Source organism: Dendrobates tinctorius, unplaced genomic scaffold, assembly GCF_039654945.1.
Source record: "Dendrobates tinctorius isolate UK_male_01 unplaced genomic scaffold, ASM3965494v1 ptg000059l, whole genome shotgun sequence".
Taxonomy (NCBI): Eukaryota; Metazoa; Chordata; class Amphibia; order Anura; family Dendrobatidae; genus Dendrobates; species Dendrobates tinctorius.
In genome coordinates this window covers 3,104,458-3,125,430 of record NW_027361727.1, presented here as the reverse complement: position 1 = coordinate 3,125,430, position 20,973 = coordinate 3,104,458, and the positions used below count along the sequence as shown (strand labels likewise).

Sequence of the window (20,973 nt, the reverse complement as noted above, 5' to 3'; positions counted from 1 at the left end):
CCTCTTGGCTTTGGAGGGGCCTTTCCTTTTAAAAACACACTCTAGGGAGAGCTAGATTTTGTGTGAATGTGGGTAGGGACAGCATAAGGTGGTGTGGGTGGTGAGGGACAGAAGTAGGGGCAGATAGGGACAGGAAGGGACAGGCACTGAGGGACAGATAGAGAGTTAGTTATGATAAGGTAGGTAGAGTAGGGGCAGGTAAGGACAGATAGGGACAGTTTCTTTAGGGACAGAAGTAGGGACAGTCTTAGTCGTTGAGGGACAGGGTGAATGTGTTAGTGAGGGATGGGGCCTCTAGAACTCCTTTTTCCTGGCGGTGGGCTACTGCATGGCACACCTAGATTTTTGTTTTGAGATAGAGAAATAATGGATATTGGGCTTGCAGGCACTGAACTTGGGCCTGTAAGTAAAGGTTTGTGGTGTGGCATTATTCAGTAAAGCAAATGATGTAATGACATTGCATTGTAATATTGCATTGTAATATGTATTGTAGTATATGTATTGTAGTATGTGTTGTTATTCTTTTCCGTAGTCAGAGGTGCATGGGGGGGCGTAGTGAGGTTGGGAGGGGGGTGAATGGGGGGGTGAGAGCGGGAAAAAAAAAGTAAAAGGACCCTAAACCAAGGGGAAAGTGGCGAATGGATATACCATATACCATGGACCATGGAAATTATGGAAAATGGACCATTTTTGAGCACATCGGGGGCAAATGGGTGAGGGTTTTGCTTATGGGCATAAACTTTCTTGCTCATCAGGCCTAGACGTGATAAGGCCATGGACATTTATGGACCTGTGGTGTGGGTGGTGGCAAAAATAATTAAAAAAAAAAAAAATATATATGTATGTATAGAGGTGTTAAGCTGGTGTAGGTAATTTTGCCAAAAAAGAATTGGCTAGGTTTATTTAAGGCAGCATGGGCCAATAATATTATTTTTGTTTTCCTGTATATAGGTATGGGTGGAAGTGTGAATGGGGAGTGAAAGACAGTGAATGGGGGTGAAAGATTAAAAACTGTTTTTCATTATTTTATGGGAAAAGTTTTCTGTTGGAAAGTTCCTGCTGGGGGTCCCCTAAGCTGGAAAGCTTGGGGACTATAACAAGTTGCGGTTTTGCACAAGCTCCTGTATGTCCTAAGTGTATGATTAATGTGTGTATTTTGGTTTATGTGTTTTCTTTTCTGGAGTGTTGTGTTGTTTTTGATATTTTATAATAAAAGAGATACAGGATGTAACTCAAGATCAGTAATGTATGTACACAGTGACTCCACCAGCAGAATTGTGAGCGCAGCTCTGGAGTATAATACAGGATGTAACTCAGGATCAGTAATGTAATGTATGTACACATTGACTGCACCAGCAGAATTGTGAGTGCAGCTCTGGAGTATAATACAGGATGTAACTCAGGATCAGTAATGTAATGTATGTACACAGTGACTGCACCAGCAGAATAGTGAGTGCAGCTCTGGAGTATAATACAGGATGTAACTCAGGATCAGTAATGTAATGTATGTACACAGTGATTGCACCAGCAGAATTGTGAGTGCAGCTCTGGAGTATAATACAGGATGTAACTCAGGATCAGTAATGTAATGTATGTACACAGTGACTCCACCAGCAGAATTGTGAGCGCAGCTCTGGGGTATAATACACGAGTTAACTAAGGATCAGTAATGTATGTACAGTACACAGTGTCTGCACCAGCAGAATAGTGAGTGCAGCTCTGGAGTATAATACAGGAGGTAACTCAGGATCAGTAATATATATACACAGTGACTCCACCAGCGGAATAGTGAGTGCAGCTCTGGAGTATAATACAGGATGTAACTCCGGATCAGTAATGTATGTACACAGTGACTGCACCAGCAGAATAGTGAGTGCAGCTCTGGAGTATAATACAGGCGGTAACTCAGGATCAGTAATGTATGTACACAGTGACTGCACCAGCAGAATAGTGAGTGCAGCTCTGGAGTATAATACAGGATGTAACTCAGGATCAGTAATGTAATGTATGTACACAGTGAGTGCACCAGCAGAATAGTGAGTGCAGCTCTGGGGTATAATACAGGATGTAACTCAGGATCAGTAATGTAATGTATGTACACAGTGACTGCACCAGCAGAATAGTGAGTGCAGCTCTGGGATATAATACAGGATGTAACTCAGGATCAGTAATATAATGTATATACACAGTGCGTGAACCAGCAGAATAGTGAGTGCTGCTCTGGGGTATAATACAGGATGTAACTCATGATCAGTAATGTAATGTGTGTACACAGTGACTGCACCAGCAGAATAGTGAGTGCAGCTCTGGGGTATAATACAGGATGTAACTCAGGATCAGTAATGTAATGTATGTACACAGTGACTGCACCAGCAGAATAGTGAGTGCAACTCTGGAGGATAATACAGGATGTAACTCAGGATCAGTACAGTACTTATGCATTTAGCCTGATGTGAGGCTCCTGACCCTGTGTCACTGTGTCAGTGTCTGTTACACCACGTTTTTGGTGCACCTAAGACCTGATCTGAATAGCTCTGTCTTGTCTGATGTGTGTATTGCATTATAGACTATGGACTATTTATTTACAAAAATACATTTTTTGATAATTTTTGTGGATTACATGCTCAATGTTTCCGGTTTCAGTCTCTATAAATGGTGCCGTTGTATAGAACGACTTGCATCTGCCTCCATGTCGTCCTTTTGGCATAAAATCGCATCACTGTGGTAATTGCGCAGGTTAAGCCGACATAGAGCTCTGGAAAAAGGCTCTTCTATTAATATTTTAGGATGCAGTGCCGGTGGTATCCATGGGCTGTGCCCCCATGATGGCTGGTTTGCGTTAGTCCTCACACCTCTGTATAGAGGACGTCTTCTATTCTCCAGCTCTTGTAGATTATGCGTCGTCTTCTGCTGAATAGCAGCTTCTTCCCTGGGGCGACTTTGCACCTTGCTCTCCTCTCTGCCTGCTGGAAACCACTTTACAACATCTAATTGCTACTTGGATAATTTAGTGTGTGTCTGATGAGCCTTGATGGGGATTTTGGAGCAAAACCCTGGAACATGCCAGTATTAACATTTGCTAACGCCTCACAAATTACCCGTACATATGTTCCATTTTACATTCACGTCTTGTAAATGACTCTCATCTCGCAGCGGAGAGAAACTTTCCTGCAAAGGAAAAAGGCTCAATTTGGTGAAAAGAAAAAAAAAAACAGCGATGGGGGAGGGGGCGATCGCTGCTGCTCTGTGGATTTGGCCGGAGCGTCTGATATTGGCAAATGAAGATCAATGCCCGTCCTAATGGCTACAATATAGAAATTGGTCCCATTCATCAAGGTGAGAAAGTCTTGTAAGGGGCATCTGGTGTTAGCGGCATCGGGGCTTGGTGGCCATTCATCACCCAGTTTATTAAATGATTGCTGCCAGCTGCTGCCAAATTAACGCCGACCTAATGATTTAACTCCTAGTTTGCTGCACAGAAGCTGGAGACCTCAATGATTTCCTTTAAGCTATGTGGAAGTGTTGTACAGTTTTGCAGTGTCTGAACTCTGCTACAACTATTCTATAGTGTCTTGCTGGGAAACACAGCCACTACCATCCTGTTTCAAGGAATCAGCGCCACTTTTGTCAATGGGTCGTGTCTAGTATTCCAGCTTTAAAGTGATGAAGACTTGAACTCTAGCGCCACCTTTTGGATGTAGTTTTTCTAAAAGTCAACATTGACCCTTTAATGAGCCTTGCACACATGACTTAAGATAAGAAGCCAAACCATAAACTCCATTTTCAGACACGTGTTTCTGGGTGTTTGCCTCTCATCATTGCAAAGCAAGAGATCTGATTTGGCTGGATGAGAGGCCTCCAATGGGCTATAATTGAGAATATACACAGTCCAGGCACTGATGACACCGCTCCTCCAGTTTGGGTGATGGCATCACTGGTGAGGTCTCCTCCATCGTTGGATACATTGTAACTTCTCCCTCTTGCTGGGATTGTTACGTGTCCTATATACATTACCAGTGAACATACTGGCGTAGGCCGCTCCTGGGTTATTCTCAGCATATTGCATTGGAGCTGCCTGTAATATTTAACGTTAATGTGCCAGGAGATGGCTTTGGAGACAAGTTGTAATAACAAGGGAGCAGCTGTTTGCTGCAGGAAAGACAGACGTGCTTCCGATCAGTTGCGCAGTTTCACCAAGCAAGGCTGAGGCGTTCACACCTGTGTGTTTTATAAATGGACGACATTGGAAAGAGGCAAAGCCTGGCACATTTACATAAAGGAGCGAGAACAAGTGGGGCTGAGTATCTGTGTCCTATGTTATCGAGGCTCCCACTGCATTTATATCTGCCAGGATTATTTTCAGATTTCCATTTGTTTTATCTGTTATGTTATTTTATTCTTCCCATCATCTGTTTATCTCTCTGTTTGTATATCAATCTTTCTTCTATCTCCCCTTCTTATCCACTTTCTTCTTCTTTCTCTGTGTCATGATCCAGACCAGGGTTTGAGTCCTGTTTTTCCCTTTTCCTGGTCTGGTCATGTAGGGGTTAACCTGTCTCAGTCTGGGTCCAGGTTTGCTATTTATCACCACTGTTTCCTGCAGGCTATGTCAGTTATAATTTTTGCCTAGGGCTGCTGTAGCTGACTCTGATTGCTCTGATTGGTCCTGCTGCGTTTGCTGTCTGAACCCGTGTCTCTGTTTTCCCCCATTCCCGTCCTGACCAAGTGTTTCCCTTTACTGTGCTGACTCCCTGGTTTTGACTTGGCTTGCATCCTGACCTGCTTCTGTCTTTTGTCTTATCCACTTCCTACCATTGCTGATCCCCTGGCTTGTCTCTGACCGTGAGTTTGCAGATTCCTTTATTACTGTAATACAGTCTAGGATTTGACCCGGCTTGTTTGACTATTCCACTGCCACCTGTGGTAGTCTTGCTGCTGCACTGCAGGCCAGCTCTGTTTAGGCGCAGTCCTGCTTCCACTCTACTGCCATCCTGTGGAGCCTGCAGTTACCTGCATTGCAGCGGCATGATATTCTGCATTTCATGCACTATTTTGCTTGGTCTCTTTGCATCCTGTTTATCGATGCGTCTTAGAGGACAAATCACTGGGGTTGGATCTTGCTGATGTCACTAGCCTGGTCTGATTGGTTGCCTGTTTTTCCCCTATATACAGATAAGAAAACACTTTGGAAAGAAGGCTGCAATGTCCAACCACGGTGACTAGTCCTCTAAAACGCACCGTTCCATGATCCTGTTAATACCATGTATTATCTGAAATGACTTGGAGTAAGTGATGGATGTTTGGACATCAGTATAGCTTGTGGATGGGGTAGCGTCAATTATCTGATCTGCTGCCCTTTAACCTTCATAACCGCGGCATGCCATCCTAAATACAGGCCAATTTTGGGGCTTCAATTTCCAAAAGGAAAACCAAAAAACTGTGCAAAGTTAAATCCTCTATTTTTTTGTGGGGGGTGGAATCTGAGCGACAACTAATGTAATGATTATCAAAGCCCCACAAAAAAGTGTCGCCTGTCTGTCCTGTGCCCCCAGTATCTCTGCGCCTGCTCTCTGCTCATTATAACAAGGTGACAAGTCGACGTGTCCGTGTGGGTTGTGGCCTTAATCGATATTCGGTAGTCCTCGCTCGCTGTAATCCTCCAGGTTGAGCATATTTGTTGGAGATTCACTATGTTGGACGCTTGATGGTTTTGTTTCTTCCATGCGGGTGAAGGGCTCTTTGTGATATCGGGGGCTGCCTGCCGATGGAAACTGGAAATATTAATTTGTGCCAAGACTTCCCACTTGATAATTCCCTTGTTTTTGAGCTGTAGATCTGAACCTCCGCGGATAAAAATTTCAGTCTCGGCATCAAACGCAATCTCTTCCTATAGGTTCCTCTTTATGATTAGGATCTAGATCCAGGGAGGAACAGATGTTTCTTAACCTGCATCTTAATAAATAATATTTATAACGAGATTAGACATGGTGGTGCGGCAGATAAGGCTGTTTCTTAAAGTAACGCACATAAGAAATGTAGTCCTTAAATTGCATTAATAGAGAAATCCAGGGGGGAGGGAAGAAAGATTCAAAGGTGGAAGATTGTTAATGGCTGCACATCCAGTTGGAAGAATGTCTCAGGTTAGGGTATCACAGGGCACTGTTCTGGGCCCTGAATTGTTCAACATCTTTATCAATGATTTAGATGAAGGAATTGAGGGTAAACTGATTAAATTTGCTGATGACACAAAGCTTGAAAGGATAGCTAATTACTAGAGAAGAGAGAGAGAGGATTCAAAAAGATATAAATAAACTGGAGCAGTGGGCAGCAACTAACAGAATGGTTTTTAACAGGGAAAAATGCAAAGTACTACATCTGGGCAATAAAAATGAAAAAAGCATATACAGAATGGGAGAAATAGGGCTAAGCAACAGCACTTGTGAAAAAGACTTGGGTATACTAATAGATCACAGACTGCACATGAGTCAACAGTGTGATGCAGCAGCAAAAGGCAAATACAATTCTTGGATGTATTAACAGAAGCATACAGTCTAGATCATGTGAAGTAATTATCCCCCTTGTGAGGCAGTTACCCCTGTTACAGCTAGGGGGCGCTGTATATGCTCCTCAAGATATGCACGGAGGCGTAACTATGATGCTGAGACAGTGACCGGTGTCATTGTGAATGGCCGGTATGTGTCGCAGAGGGGGTCCTCTGCGCTGTAAGCCGGTAATGTTGCTCTGGGACTTGTAGTTTGACAAGTGTTTGTGTAGTTTATAAGGGGGCTTACAGGGTTAGACGGAGAGCTGGGCAGGACTGACTAATCACACACACCGCCCATCTATGGGGGTGGTTACAGCTGCATAATGTGACCAGGGTTTGGGTCACCTGTTCATTGTTGACGAAGGTCCTGAAAGGTCTATGTGTTGGAAGGTCCCAGAGGGGGACAGACTTCCTGAAGAGCACAGGGTGATACCATGGACTGGCAGAGTCTGTGACGGCACTGTGTTGGGGAAGCTACCGTCCGTCTGAGGGTCTGAAACTATCAGGTGGCTTGGTGAGCAAGGCATTGTCCGGGACGGTGATACCAGTTTAGCAGCTTCCCTGGGAACCAGGACTGACAGGAGATCAGTGTGTGGAGCAGAAGCTCAAGGAAGGTAACTCCAGACAAGGGGGTTATAATAACGGCAGAGAAGTGCCCGTGTGCCTTCATCTCGTTGCTAAGCGAGTGTCCCCCCAACACATGCAGTAAGCTCTGTCTTACAGCTTCTACTCCTCTTTGATCAAAGCTCACAAAGGGTTCTGGGATTTGGTCAATAGACCAGAAAGTCTTTACAGACATTAAAGCTATAAATTATTAAAAGAAGAACAATCTATTTGATTCTGCCATTTTGTCACATGTGATGGCGTTGGGCTTCACCAGTTGTGCAGAGCTAGGTTGGTTTGTCGGATGTTAGTTGTGGCCAAAAGTTTAGAGACTGACTCAAATTGTGGTTTTCACATTCAGTGTTTTTTGGAACTTTTAGTCGGATGATTCATAATTATTTACACTTTTAATGACCAATATATCAAGTTTATTTAAAGATACAATAACTACAGTGTAGACCGCTACTTTTCAAGACTTCTGCCCTTTTCTCTGGTAGCTGGATATCTTCTTTTGGGCGAAATCCTGACTGATGACCAACTATTCTTTCCTAATCAGTGCTTGGAGAGTTGAAGTTTATCACAATTTCTCCATTTTTGTTTGTCACTTTGAGGATTGTCCACAGGTTCTGAAACGGATTGGGATCTGGGGAGTTTCCTGGCCATTGACCTAACATTTTAATGTTTTGTTCCCTGAGGCACTTATTCATTACTTTTGCCTTGTGACATGGTCTCCATCACGCTGGGGAAAAAAATTGTTCTTCACTCAGGATGTATAGATCCCATTCCTTATACATAGCTGTGTTCTTAGGTAAAATTCTCCATGGATGAAACCCCCCCCCCCGCCACGTGAATGGTCTCAGGTAGCTTTAAAGTTGGCAGACAAAGGACTCATGGTTGTGCTCACCTTTTCTTCTCCAGCCAACCATTCTTCTAGATGTCCCAGTCTGCAGTCTGCTTCATCAGATAGAATTACTATATCCCAGTCCTCTACAGTCCAATCCTTGTACTAACTGCACAAAGTCCAATTTTCATTGATGTTTTTCTTGGAGTAGCTTCTTTGAAGCCCTTCTTGATACAGTTAAACCTCTAAAAACCTTTGCCTCCTCCTGCTTACAAAATGCACTAACACCTGCCTGCTGTCATTCCTGAGCAAGCTCTGCACTGGTGTTAAATTGTTCCTGTAGCTGAATCCTCCTGCACTTACTTGAGTGCCCTGATGCTGCCTTCAAAGCAATTGAACCTCTGCTTTTGAAGCTCTTGATCTGACAAATGGTTGATTTAGAAGCAATCTTACTAGCAGCAATGCCCTTACCTGTAAATCCCTTTTGATGCAAAACAATAATGACTGCACGTTTCTCGGAGGTTGACAGAAAAAGTCAATGATCTTAAGCACCAGACCACTTGTAAAACAGCCAGTCTGCTCTTATTGCTCGATTGATAACAGCTGCCTTGTCCTCATTAACACTTTCTCCCAAGCTAGCGAGAATATCACTCATACGAAGTAAGAAGGTAATTTTGTGGCAGTGCTGAAAATCAGTGGAAAAGAGGTGTTTGGGATTAAGATGATTTTCAAGGCAAGGAATGACTGCAATTTTTGCAATTTATATGATCACTCTCCATAACAATTTACAGGTAATGCAAATGTCCACTATAAAAACTGAAGTGGCAAACTCTGTGAAAGCCAAAATTTCAAAATTTGTCAGTTTCCTGACTTTTGGCAACAACTGTACAGAGCTCCGTTTGGTTATTGAGCACAAGTCCCGCTGATAATATAAGGTGATATCCCGCAGTTTGCATGTAAAGGCATGATAATTTTTTACCATCTTGATGCTTAAACAATGCAGACGTTACATAACACTCTCAGCTCTGCTACATCTGAACACATGCTTCGTGTAGAAATCTAAACATATTATTTTTTTCTTGCATTTCTTTGCTGCTCTTTAGCAATATGCCAATAATTGTGTCTGGAGAGCGTTACAGCGTGAACGCTGAGGTCTCTGTAGACCGCCTGAGTGATTTGGTTGCCGCTGATCGTCCTTGGTGGAAAAACATGAGAAATGTCGCCACTGATTGCGGGAATGTAAAAGATGAGGCTTAATAAATACAGGGTGACAGCGGCCGGATCATTGTGCAGCATTACAGCTGCAGACGGGATAATAACATTACTTTCTGGTTGGAGTAAAGTCCCCGACGTCTTCATGGCACCTGCTAAAACTAATTTACTCTGATCGTTTGCACCGACTTGTCTCCTCCTCATGTGTCGGCTCAGCAGGCACAGACCCCTCCAGCTGCGGCAGAGGGAGCCATAGTCTGGCAGGCTGATTAAAGGTCATGTGCAGTGTTCACACTGGGCGACTACTACACCATGCAATTGACAGAGGCGTAGTACCTACCAGATCTTGCATTACACAGCTCAGTTCCAAATATTGTTCCAGCATCATCTTTTTTTTTTTTTTTTCCCTTGGGGCGTTTTTGGTTTTGCTGCAGATTTGAAATCAGTGTTTTATCTGTGAAAACAGAGAATGCATGAAAAATTGCATTTTTAAAAAATTGTTTCAACTACACCCCAAATGCATCATATCAATACATAATAGTGATCCCAAATATAAAAACTTTTACTTAGGCTCCTTGTCTGCTATTATTCTATGTGACTGCAGATGTCACGAGTGTGTCACATCCTCCTGAGAGATGTGGGGTTAGAAGATCACTACGTATTGTGAATCGCAGGTCTTCCATTTAGCCTGTGTGTTTGTGTCTTATATTAATGAATTTGATTTCCTTTGGTACTGGAGAGGTTAACAATCCGTTCGATGCTGGTCAGAAACTTGCAGCAACATTTCAGCTGCTTCGGATCTGGTCATTACCTCTCCCTATAAAACCTGACCAGACCTTCTCTGCTTTTCCAATGAAAGCTTTGCTTCCTAGCTCCTTGGAGACTCTGTGCTGAATAGCATGCTGTTTTCAGGTGTATGCTTTCCTCTTTGTCCTATTTCCAGTTAGTTGGTACATTCCTATCCTTCTCTATATATCTATCTACCTTTGGTGAGTGTTTATGTATGTTTGTTGCTTTCTGTTATCCCTGTTTTACATGATAATATATAAGAATATTTTTCCCAGGTGTCCTGGGGGAGGGGACAGCTTAGGAAATAACAGGAGAACAGTAAGGTTGGTGGCTCAAACCTCCTCACCATTAGAGGTACCTTTTGGGGAGCAGGGATAGTTAGGGCCCTCCAGTCCTAGGGATGGTTCAGGACCCATTTCCCTATCACGAACAGTGTCAGCATGACAGAAGACTTGTGAATCCTCACATCGCGTGCTACACGCTTTGAGGATTCTCTTTTTAAGGTATCTGGGGTAGTCGGTCATGTTTTGGCATGTATGGGATTTGGATACTTTCGGCCACCTTCCGACTAGACGTGTCCAACCTCATTCAGTACACTAGCATTTAGGAAAGGGTGCACGTGACCACATGTATGCAAATTGCATTCTTGCAGTCACAAACTCGATGCTTCCGACATCGGCGAATCCTCACAGTGTGCGATGAGGATTCACAAGTCTGTAGTCAAATGCACGGACTGCAAACTTATAGCCTAAGGCCAGACAATCCCTTTAAATAGAATCACTCATTCATATTTAAAGGAAACCTGTCAGCAGGTCTTTATATATGGAAGTAGTGGTACGGCTGTGCAGACACTAGTCTTCCATTGAATATTCAATGTATTATTTGGTGAGCATCCATTGTGCCAGTCATGAGAAATCTAGTGTAGAAGCCGCCATATGTAAATCTGGCTGGAAATAATCTTGCACGCTCTACTTTCTGCCTGATTTGTGGCTGTACCTCTGAATCGGTAGAGAACAAGTAATGTAACGTACATACACCGGTAATCCAGAGCTGCACTCGCTGCATGCAGTGCAATTTGTAGGTGATTGTGTCAAAATGTGACTGCCACTAGGGGAGCTCAGGAGTTTACTGCATACTGAATATACATTGAAGTCAATAGTAAATCAGTATGCAGTGAGCTCCCTCTAGTGGTGTTTATAGGCAGGCTGTATCTCAGCCAGTGACACGAGTGCTGTTCTTCAAAGGCAAATGTTCACTTTTAAGACTTTTTAAAGGTCATATTACCATTCAATCATCTTAGTAGAAAAACCGCTATGGATCAGACAACTTGAAGTAATGGTGGCTGTCTCAATGAGTAAAGATTTTTTCTTTTGTGTGGCCGCTCTTTGGATTAGAGTCTGAAACTTCTGCTCGGGGATAATGAGGGTATCGGAATGAAGAAGTGGCGGAGATTCATTACAGGAGTCATCTGGATGGGTTTAGCTTGTAATTATCGTACATCTGCGCCTTTAGGAGTCGGTAAATAAGCCTGACTGTGGTCGTGTGAGTCGGTGGCGGGGCTTTGTCATCTGTTGGCTTTGGGTTCCTCTCTGAATAATTCCCGAGCTTTCTACTATTGTAACGTGTCACAGCTGCATAGCGGAAACGTGCTTCAGTGGTAAAGCTGTAAATGTCACAGGTCGAGCGGCGGCATCTGAGCGCAGCGTTCAGCCGAGAGGTTGATGGATGCTGCAGATATTTGTGCCTACATGCCTGGGGGAAATCACTTCTGAATTATCGGCCAATGCCACTTAACAAAGGCACTCCATAGATCTCCGCGTCCCCGGCTGAATGGCTCAAAATAAAAGGTGTTCTGGACGAAACGCGGAAAATATTTTAATTTGGCATTGTGTGTGGAGAAGGCGGCGGCGCGGTCTGCAGCGACGTAAATGTGCGGGGGGAGAACGAACAAGCCGCAAATGCAGGGGTACATCCATCACGCTGAGCCATCAAAGATGCAGGAGGCCAACCTGCTTTTAGAGTTAAAGGGCGTGTATACTTTTGCAACCAAATTTTCCTTTATTTCTTTAAATACATGCGTAAACAAAAAAGTTTCTTTAAAAATTTGTTTTGTGTATGCAGCTCCTACCCCAAGCTGTACGTCTCCATGGTTACAGAATGTGTCGCCTTCATCCTGCAGTCTCGTGTTCCCTACTTCCGTCCTCTCCATTTTCTATTGTCTGTAGTTTATTAGCAGGGCAGAGAGAATAATGTAACCCGTGACTGCAAGGTCAGACTACACTGGGATTGTTTGTTGTCTGTTACCATGGAGAAACATGGGCTGTGAATGATACATTGTAGCAAACTAGACAGTAAGGAGATTTGTGCTTTTTCTGATGTTATTGATCTCACGGCATTGTCTGTTTCTAATGTATGCTATTGTAGCAAGTCATCAGCTGTGAAGTATTAGGTTTGTAGAGTCTTTTTGAGCCTCTGGATGTTTCCATTCACTGACGGCAAGCATACTTGTAAACCTTGATACACAAAGTCAATCTGAAAGCTGAAGAATTTTTCATTTATGAAATGATGAAGCTTTACATACAGATTGTTGGGAGATTGTTACCTTCACACAACAAATCTCGGCGTATACGTGAAATGTTCCCATAGGTTCTCGCCAAGGCGAAAGACCGTCCTTTAGGTCTTCATCAAGTCTATAGAAGTTTGTTAGGTCGATGTCTTAGGGTTGGTAAAATAGCGACCAAGAAGTTCAACCTCCAGGATTTCTCCAGCGACAGCCGAAATTGAACAGGAATATTCACTTTTGGGCAAGAGTTTCCCAAAAAACTGCTCCTATTTTCGTACTGAAAATTGCATCTTCAGAGAGGAAGAGGACTAGAACTCTTATCGCCACGTATTGGAAGTAGCAATCCTACAAGTCAGTATCGACCCTTTAGCGGGACTTGTCACGTGACTTAACCAGAATCTCATTTTATAGACACATGTTTCGGGGGGCATTTCCCATCCTCAGTGCAAAGTATGACATCTGATTTGACTAGGTGAGAGGCTTAAGACTGGAATCTAATAGGTAACGTTTCTCATTGTGGAGCGTGACATGCCCGGCCTGGCATGTCAGTGTGAGGAGACTTTCTATGTCATGCACGCTCGTCTGGGAAATGAAATATGCAAATTGCCCGTTTTCCTGATGAGCATGCATGGCATATAAGTCTCCTCGCTCTGACATGCCATACCTGGCTTGTCATCCTCTACAAGTAGAAACGCGTTACCCCTTACATCCCTGTTATTATACTTATTCTAGACAGTCTCACCAAATTTGGGGCTGTTAGCATCTCTGGAGGACGCTTAGCCCTGGAGGAATGCGTCATCAAAAAAAATTCTTATTGTTAAAATCAGGTTTATTCCTTTGCATTTTTAAATGATATTTTGCAAATTTTTTTTTCTCCATATTTTGAACTTTAATAAAGAACAAATAGCATTAGCTCTTCTGGCGTTTTCACACGGATCACTGGTTCTTTATTACACCTTTTCCCTGTTCTTTCAGGAGGGGTTTTCAGCAGTCTCTTTATCATCAGAGACAGGATTTTGGATGGAAGTTTATAACCTCACTCTTTTACTAGCCTCCTAGGACGGTCACTGAATAATCGGCATGCTATGTTGGGTAGTAAAAGCCTGTGCAGGGCTCCCCTCTCTGGAGGGGGTAAAAAATAACCCTAGGGTGCCTGAAGGGGTTAAGCCCGGCACAATGATGTGCCCACTTCGCTATAGAGCCTCTTATTATGTTTTTTTTTGTGTGTGTTGGCCTTTCCAGGTTTCTCTCAAAGTGCTGGAGAGAAAAATTGAGTTTTTATGCTTTATAACGTAAGTCTGCAGGAAGCTAACGTTTCCTTTGTGAGATTCGGGTAGGACTGATGTGAGCAGATGGCGCACTCCAAGCCCCGCACCGCGGATGGGAGCACTTTACACGTACCGGAGAGACGTTCACTCATCTTCCTTCTGTTTTCTCGCAGCTTCTTTGAACTGGAAAGCAGCGGTTTAAGGGATGAAATCAGATACCACTACAGATTTAATGGAAAGTCAAGAACGGAAGCATTTCCCTATCGCCTGGCAGATGGGCAGTGGCACAAAATCGCTCTGACGGTCAGCGGCTCGCACGTCCTCATCCACGTGGACTGCAACAAGTGAGTAGAAACTCTGGAAAGATTTACTGTGATTTATTTTCAATTTTTTAATGCGATGTTCTACACGGAATGCATGTTAATGATTTTATGGGAAAATTGCATGTCTAGCAATTCCCCTATGTATCCTGCATCATGTCCCAGTACTTTACAGTTTGCTGTAGCTTCCTGTTGTTGGGCAACCAAGATCTTAATGGATTACTTAGGTGATGTCCGGTATCCCCTTCACAATCGTCAAACCTAAATGATTCCTCTTAAGTGTATTTGCGCTATATAAGTTCTTATTTAAATAATACATTCTCTGTTAATTTCTTAATATATCCTCCTTGCAGATGCGGTCTTTTTTTCTGATACAAAAAGTCAAATCCTTGATATAAACACAGCATTAAATGATGAAATTCTGCTTTCCAGCAACCGCCACTAGGGGGAGCTCGCTGTACATGATTTATACATTGAACTCCATAATGTGCATGCAGTAAGTTCCCTCTAGTGGTAGCTGCGGGAAGTTTGAATTTTATCATGGTCAAATGGGCAACAATTATAAACTGTGTTTTTTTGTTTTTTTGGGGGTTTTTTTGCGTCGACTTTTGTTTTTGGAATTTTCTAGAATGAAACAATTTATTGGAATGGTTTTAAGAATTTGCGTATTTGTGTGATGTGTTGAAGCTTAATTGAATAATGAACTGTAGGAGTTTCTTCACATGACCTTAAGAGATTCCATTTAAGGAGAAAAGAAGTAATGTGTTCTGTAAATGCTGACACAGTGCAAATCATTTAGCACTGCAATGCTTATTTTAATGTAAATGTGCATCAAGTTACACTCCTGAGAGAGGATGGAAGGAGGAGGTAGTGTTATGTATGTACGTAGTGACTGCACCAACAGAATAGTGAATGCAGCTCTGGAGTATAATACAGGATGTAACTCAGGGTCAGTAATGTAATGTATATACACAGTGACTGCACCAGCAGAATAGTGAGTGCAGCTCTGGAGTATAATACAGGATGTAACTCAGGATCAGTAATGTAATGTATGTACACAGTGACTGCACTAGCAGAATAGTGAGTGCAGCTCTGGAGCATAATACAGGATGTAACTCAGGATCAGTAATGTAATGTATGTACACAGTGACTGCACCAGCAGAATAGTGAGTGCAGCTCTGGAGTATAATGCAGGAGGTCACTCAGGATCAGTAATGTAATGTATGTACACAGTGACTGCACCAGCAGAATAGTGAGTGCAGCTCTGGGGTATAATACATGATGTAACTCAGGGTCAGTAATGTAATGTATGTACACAGTGACTGCACTAGCAGAATAGTGAGTGCTGCTCTGGGGTATAATACAGGGTGTAACTCAGTATCAGTGCAGGATCAGTAATGTAATGTATGTACACAGTGTCTGCACCAGCAGAATAGTGAGTGCAGCTCTGGGGTATAATACAGGATGTAACTCAGGGTCAGTACAGGATCAGTAATGTATGTACACAGTGACTGCACCAGCAGAATAGTGAGTGCAGCTCTGGGGTATAATACAGGATGTAACTCAGGATCAGTAATGTAATGTATGTACACAGTGACTGCACCAGCACAATAGTGAGTGCAGCTCTGGGGTATAATACAGGATGTAACTCAGGATCAGTACAGGATCAGTAATGTATGTACACAGTGACTGCACCAGCAGAATAGTGAGTGCAGCTCTGGAGTATAATACAGGATGGAACTCAGGATCAGTACAGGATCAGTAATGTATATACACAGTGACTGCACCAGCAGAATAGTGAGTGCAGCTCTGGAGTATAATACAGGAGGTCACTCAGGATCAGTAATGTAATGTATGTACACAGTGACTGCACCAGCAGAATAGTGAGTGCAGCTCTGGGGTATAATACAGGATGTAACTCAGGGTCAGTACAGGATCAGTAATGTATGTACACAGTGACTGCACCAGCACAATAGTGAGTGCAGCTCTGGGGTATAATACAGGATGTAACTCAGGATCAGTACAGGATCAGTAATGTATGTACACAGTGACTGCACCAGCAGAATAGTGAGTGCAGCTCTGGAGTATAATACAGGATGGAACTCAGGATCAGTACAGGATCAGTAATGTATATACACAGTGACTGCACCAGCAGAATAGTGAGTGCAGCTCTGGAGTATAATACAGGAGGTCACTCAGGATCAGTAATGTAATGTATGTACACAGTGACTGCACCAGCAGAATAGTGAGTGCAGCTCTGGGGTATAATACAGGATGTAACTCAGGGTCAGTAATGTAATGTATGTACACAGTGACTGAACTAGCAGAATAGTGAGTGCAGCTCTGGGGTATAATACAGGATGTAACTCCGGGTCAGTAATGCAATGTAATGTATGCACACAGTGACTGCACCAGCAGAATAGTGAGTGCAACTCTGGAGTATAATACAGGATGTTACTCATGGTCAGTACAGGATCAGTAATGTATGTACAGTGACTGCACCAGCAGAATAGTGAGTGCAGCTCTGGGGTATAATACAGGATGTAACTCAGGGTCAGTAATGTAATGTATATACACAGCGACTGCACCAGCAGAATGCTGAGCGCAGCTCTGGAGTATAATACAGGATGGAACTCAGGATCAGTAATGTAATGTATGTACACAGTGACTGCACCAGCAGAATAGTGAGTGCAGCTCTGGAGTATAATACAGGATGTAACTCAGGGTCAGTAATGTAATGTATGTACACAGTGACTGCACCAGCAGAATAGTGAGTGCAGCTCTGGAGTATAATACAGGATGTAACTCAGGATCAGTAATGTAATGTCTGCACACACTGACTGCACCAGCAGAATAGTGAGTGCAGCTCTGGAGTATAATACAGGATGTAACTCAGGATCAGTAATGTAATGTATGTACACAGTGACTGCACCAGCAGAATAGTGAATGCAGCTCTGGAGTATAATACAAGAGGTAACTCAGGATCAGTAATGTATGTACACAGTGACTGCACCAGCAGAATAGTGAGCGCAGCTCTGGAGTATAATACAGGATGTGTAATGTATGTACACAGTGACGTTATTTCTTATATAGTTCCGTTCTCCCTGTAATCCGTACGTTGTTGTTTCTTCCTTCCAGTATAAGTGTTATAACACCTTTATAAGTTGCAGTTGGAGCCATGTTTTGTGGACGCTTCATGTCTGTCCTTTGGTGACAGTCTTGCTTGCCGGCAGAGCTGTGGTCCAGGTTGGTGGTGTGAGTTGTGTGGATGCTCCTGTGAACATTGTAGCCTTTCTTTGAAGTCTCGTTTTATCTGCCGCAGTGTGTGTGAGGTACAGGAGTGAAGCCGTGTACTTTTATCAAGCCAGCAATTCTCCACTGGAATATAAAGTCGCGTGTTTTATTTGTACGAGCGTTTGAGTTTATTCCGTTCTCCTGCGTACTCCCTAAGTGCTTAAGTAGTTCGCTCTGTTTTCTCTGCGCTTTAAATGTCGACCTTTTTACATCAGAAGCAATAGAAATCTGCATTATTTTCATGCGTTCCCTGCGACGAATCCCCAGGCTCATTTGGTAAATGTAATAAGCGCAGGATCTGCGCAACAATAATCTGTTCTTAAATCTTAAATAATAGACGTCGGCCCCTGATTCTCCGAAGTGTCATGTCAAGTGAATTGGAGGCAGCAGATGCAGCTCCTGAATGGCGCCACGCACACTCAGGATCACCGGCGTCATTAAAGCTGAGATTTTATCTCTTGTTTAAGTTGTACGGAGTTAACTATGAGGTGCTTGGGCCTTTCTTAAGAGTTTTTTTCCAGCGCTGGAGGTTCCACATCCCACCAGGTCTCCAAGGATCGTCCATGTTCCACCCCCTTGTACGTTTTCTTGGGTTTCGCCTGCTTGGTCTGAGATCACCCCCTGCCACATTAGGGTCAAGTTTACCATTTATCCAAAGAGCCACATAGATTATTAGATACTAGATGGTGGCCCGATTCTAAAGCTATGTGCACACGCTGCAGATTCACCTGCGGATTTTTCCATGCGCATCAGCAGGTAAAGTGACCTGCGGTTTATCTGCGGATTTGCCTGCGGTTTTCCCCTGCGGTTTGACATCTGGACAATGGAATAGGTGTCAAACCGCAGCGGAATCCGCAGAAAGAACTGACATGCTGCAGATTTCAAACCGCAGCTTTTCCGCAGGGCAAAATCCGCATCATATGCACTGCGGATTTGAAATACCATTGACTAACATGGTACTGTACAATGTCTGCGGAACTGCTGCGGATCTGCAGGGCCAATCCGCAGCAGAATCCGCAGCGTGTGCACATAGGCTAATGCATCGGGTATTCTAGAATGACTGAACTACTTGCCACTATGAGTGACAGAACTTGTTCAGTAAAGATGAGTGAACTACGTCACGCTGTGAGTGAGGGTTAAATTCCGCGCCATTCTCCCTCATCTCCCGGCTGCGTCACCGCTGACCTTCGTGCAGAAGGAGATGACCCGTGGCAACCATCTGGAGATCAGCGGCTAGCACCATAGATCTACCGACGGTAGCGGTGGCGTGCGTCGTTCGAATTCCGCGCCAATGTGCGGTCGCGGACTGCGCCTGATCACCAGAAATTTGGACTTCTGGAATGTAAATGTGTAAGGTCCCAATAAGATCCTATAAATATAAGGGCCCTGGAACAAACGGCGGACACCGTGTTCTGGTATGGCAGGAAATACCGCTATCCACCACCGACAAAGATCTGTGCCCTGGTCCTGGATCTAGGTCCTCATTAAATATAGTGCCACCCGCAATACCAAATCTAATAGCTCACGGATGTGACTCATGACATTTTTATTGAATTAACGAGGTGAAGTACACCTATATGATATATTCGTCTGGACACATATATATTGAACCCCTTCCTGGATCTAGATGTGACCACAGGCCATTTTTTTTTTATATTTATAGGATCTTATTGGGACCTTACATATTTACATTCCAGAAGTCCAAACTTATGGTTATCTCCCATGTGATGTTTATACAGACACCTCAAGATCAGTTGGTGTATTGAGAAAGGTCAGCTGTATTGACCGAAATGCTTACCCGTGACTGCTAATAAAAATCAGCTATTATCCCCTTTATATAGGTAATACTGTCAATGAGTGATGTCACAGCTCCTGTACAATGACTGGTAACTCCTCTATATACAGCAGATAACACAGGATCCACCATTCACAATAGCTGATGTCACAGCTCACCTCCTCCTGTACAATGACTGATGACACCTCTATATCCAATAGATAACACATTCACTATAAGGGATGTCACAGCTCACCTCCTCCTTCTGTATAATGACTGATAACTCTTCTATATACAGTAGATAATACAGGATCCACCATTCACAATAGTTGACATCACAGCTCACCTCCTCCTGTACAAACGCTGATAACACCTCTGTATACAGTAGATATCACCAGATACACCATTCACAATAGGTGATGGCACAGCTCACCTCCTCCTCCTCCTGTACAATGAACTCTGGGCACTGAGCATGCCCACAACACTCTTCCTTAAAAGCCTGTACCTGTTCTGTGTACCTGGGGGCGGCCATTAAGCCTTTTTCTCCTGACTTGCAATAGTTGGTGTGTTTACATCGGTCGCTGTGCACACACCTGCTCTGTGCCGTAGACCTCTGCGGTCAGGCCGTCACCACACAACCATATTTATTTAATGTTTTATTTTCTAGTTCAGAGAAATCTGGTAAAGTAGTAATTAGCGATTTATATTTAGCCGCACGAGCCGCTGCTGATGATGACAGGGTCGTGCACAGTTGTTTTTCTGCTTCAAGTAACAGAAGTGCAGGCTCCTTCTTACAGATACATGGATATTCTGTCCAACGTCATTTAATAATTTCTGAAAGAAAGGGTTAATTTAAAGGAGACCGATAAAACGTTTTAGTGCTATACAGTAGCAATGATCAGTAATGATTGCCACATGGATTGTAGGGAAAAAAGGCACTAAAGGGGTTTTTGTTTAGGTTTTATGGACTGATTGCTTAGGGGTTAGAAAATTTTTTCTTGAATATTCCAAAGCAAAAGGCAACAAAACATGCACCGGACCCCCTTCATCCATGTATTATCTGAAGCAGGGACTGATAGTTAATTAAAAATAAAATGCAATGAACTGTATGAAAAAAAAAGTTTTAGCAAAGAAAAAAAATGTTTTTCTCTTACAAAATGCCTTTAAAAAAATTTGAAAATAAATTAAAATCCTATACGTAGTTGTCCAGATATCTCAGATTTTCTGGGCCAAAAAGTTGGCAAGATGTTTGTAAACCCTGGGTGGGCGCTTCCAAGATGGATTGAGGTGCTTCCATAAGGGGCTAAGTTGGTTGCAGGGCTTAAAGGGAATTTATTAGTAGGATCAACCCTCCCAAGCCGTCTATATGAGTACGCAGGTCGTAGGAAGTTGAATAAAATGATGCCTTGATTTCTGCGTTCCGATGCTTTATTCCAGAGAATTCCACTTTTTTCTTAATATGTAAATGAGCTGTTAAGATCTAGGGGCTGGACATAGATCTCCTTGAGAAACTACATCCAGAGGTTACTTTATAAGAAAAGGGTCATTACCTGTGTGAGACATTGTAGATAATGATAGCAGAATGTCAGTCATTACATGTCTCACACTGGTAATACCTCCTGTAGGCAGATTCTCGGGGAGATCATTGTCCGGCCCATAGATCTTAACAGCTCTTAAGAAAAACTTGGATTTCTCTGGAATAAAGCATTGGATCACAAATATCAAGGTATCATTTTATTCCACTTAGTGTGACCTATATGCCCAT

The 20,973-nt window shown here is 43.2% G+C and overlaps 1 protein-coding gene across 4 annotated transcripts in view; it reads left to right on the top strand.

Moving 5' to 3' along the window:
• Window positions 1-20,973, top strand: part of NELL1 (neural EGFL like 1) — an 860,783-nt gene that overhangs the window by 171,726 nt on the left and 668,084 nt on the right. For all 4 annotated transcript variants that reach the window (XM_073578304.1, XM_073578303.1, XM_073578306.1 and 1 more), the window contains one exon: window positions 13,994-14,164. In XM_073578304.1, coding sequence (XP_073434405.1) covers window positions 13,994-14,164 — 171 coding nt within the window. The remainder of the gene's footprint in view (window positions 1-13,993; window positions 14,165-20,973) is intronic.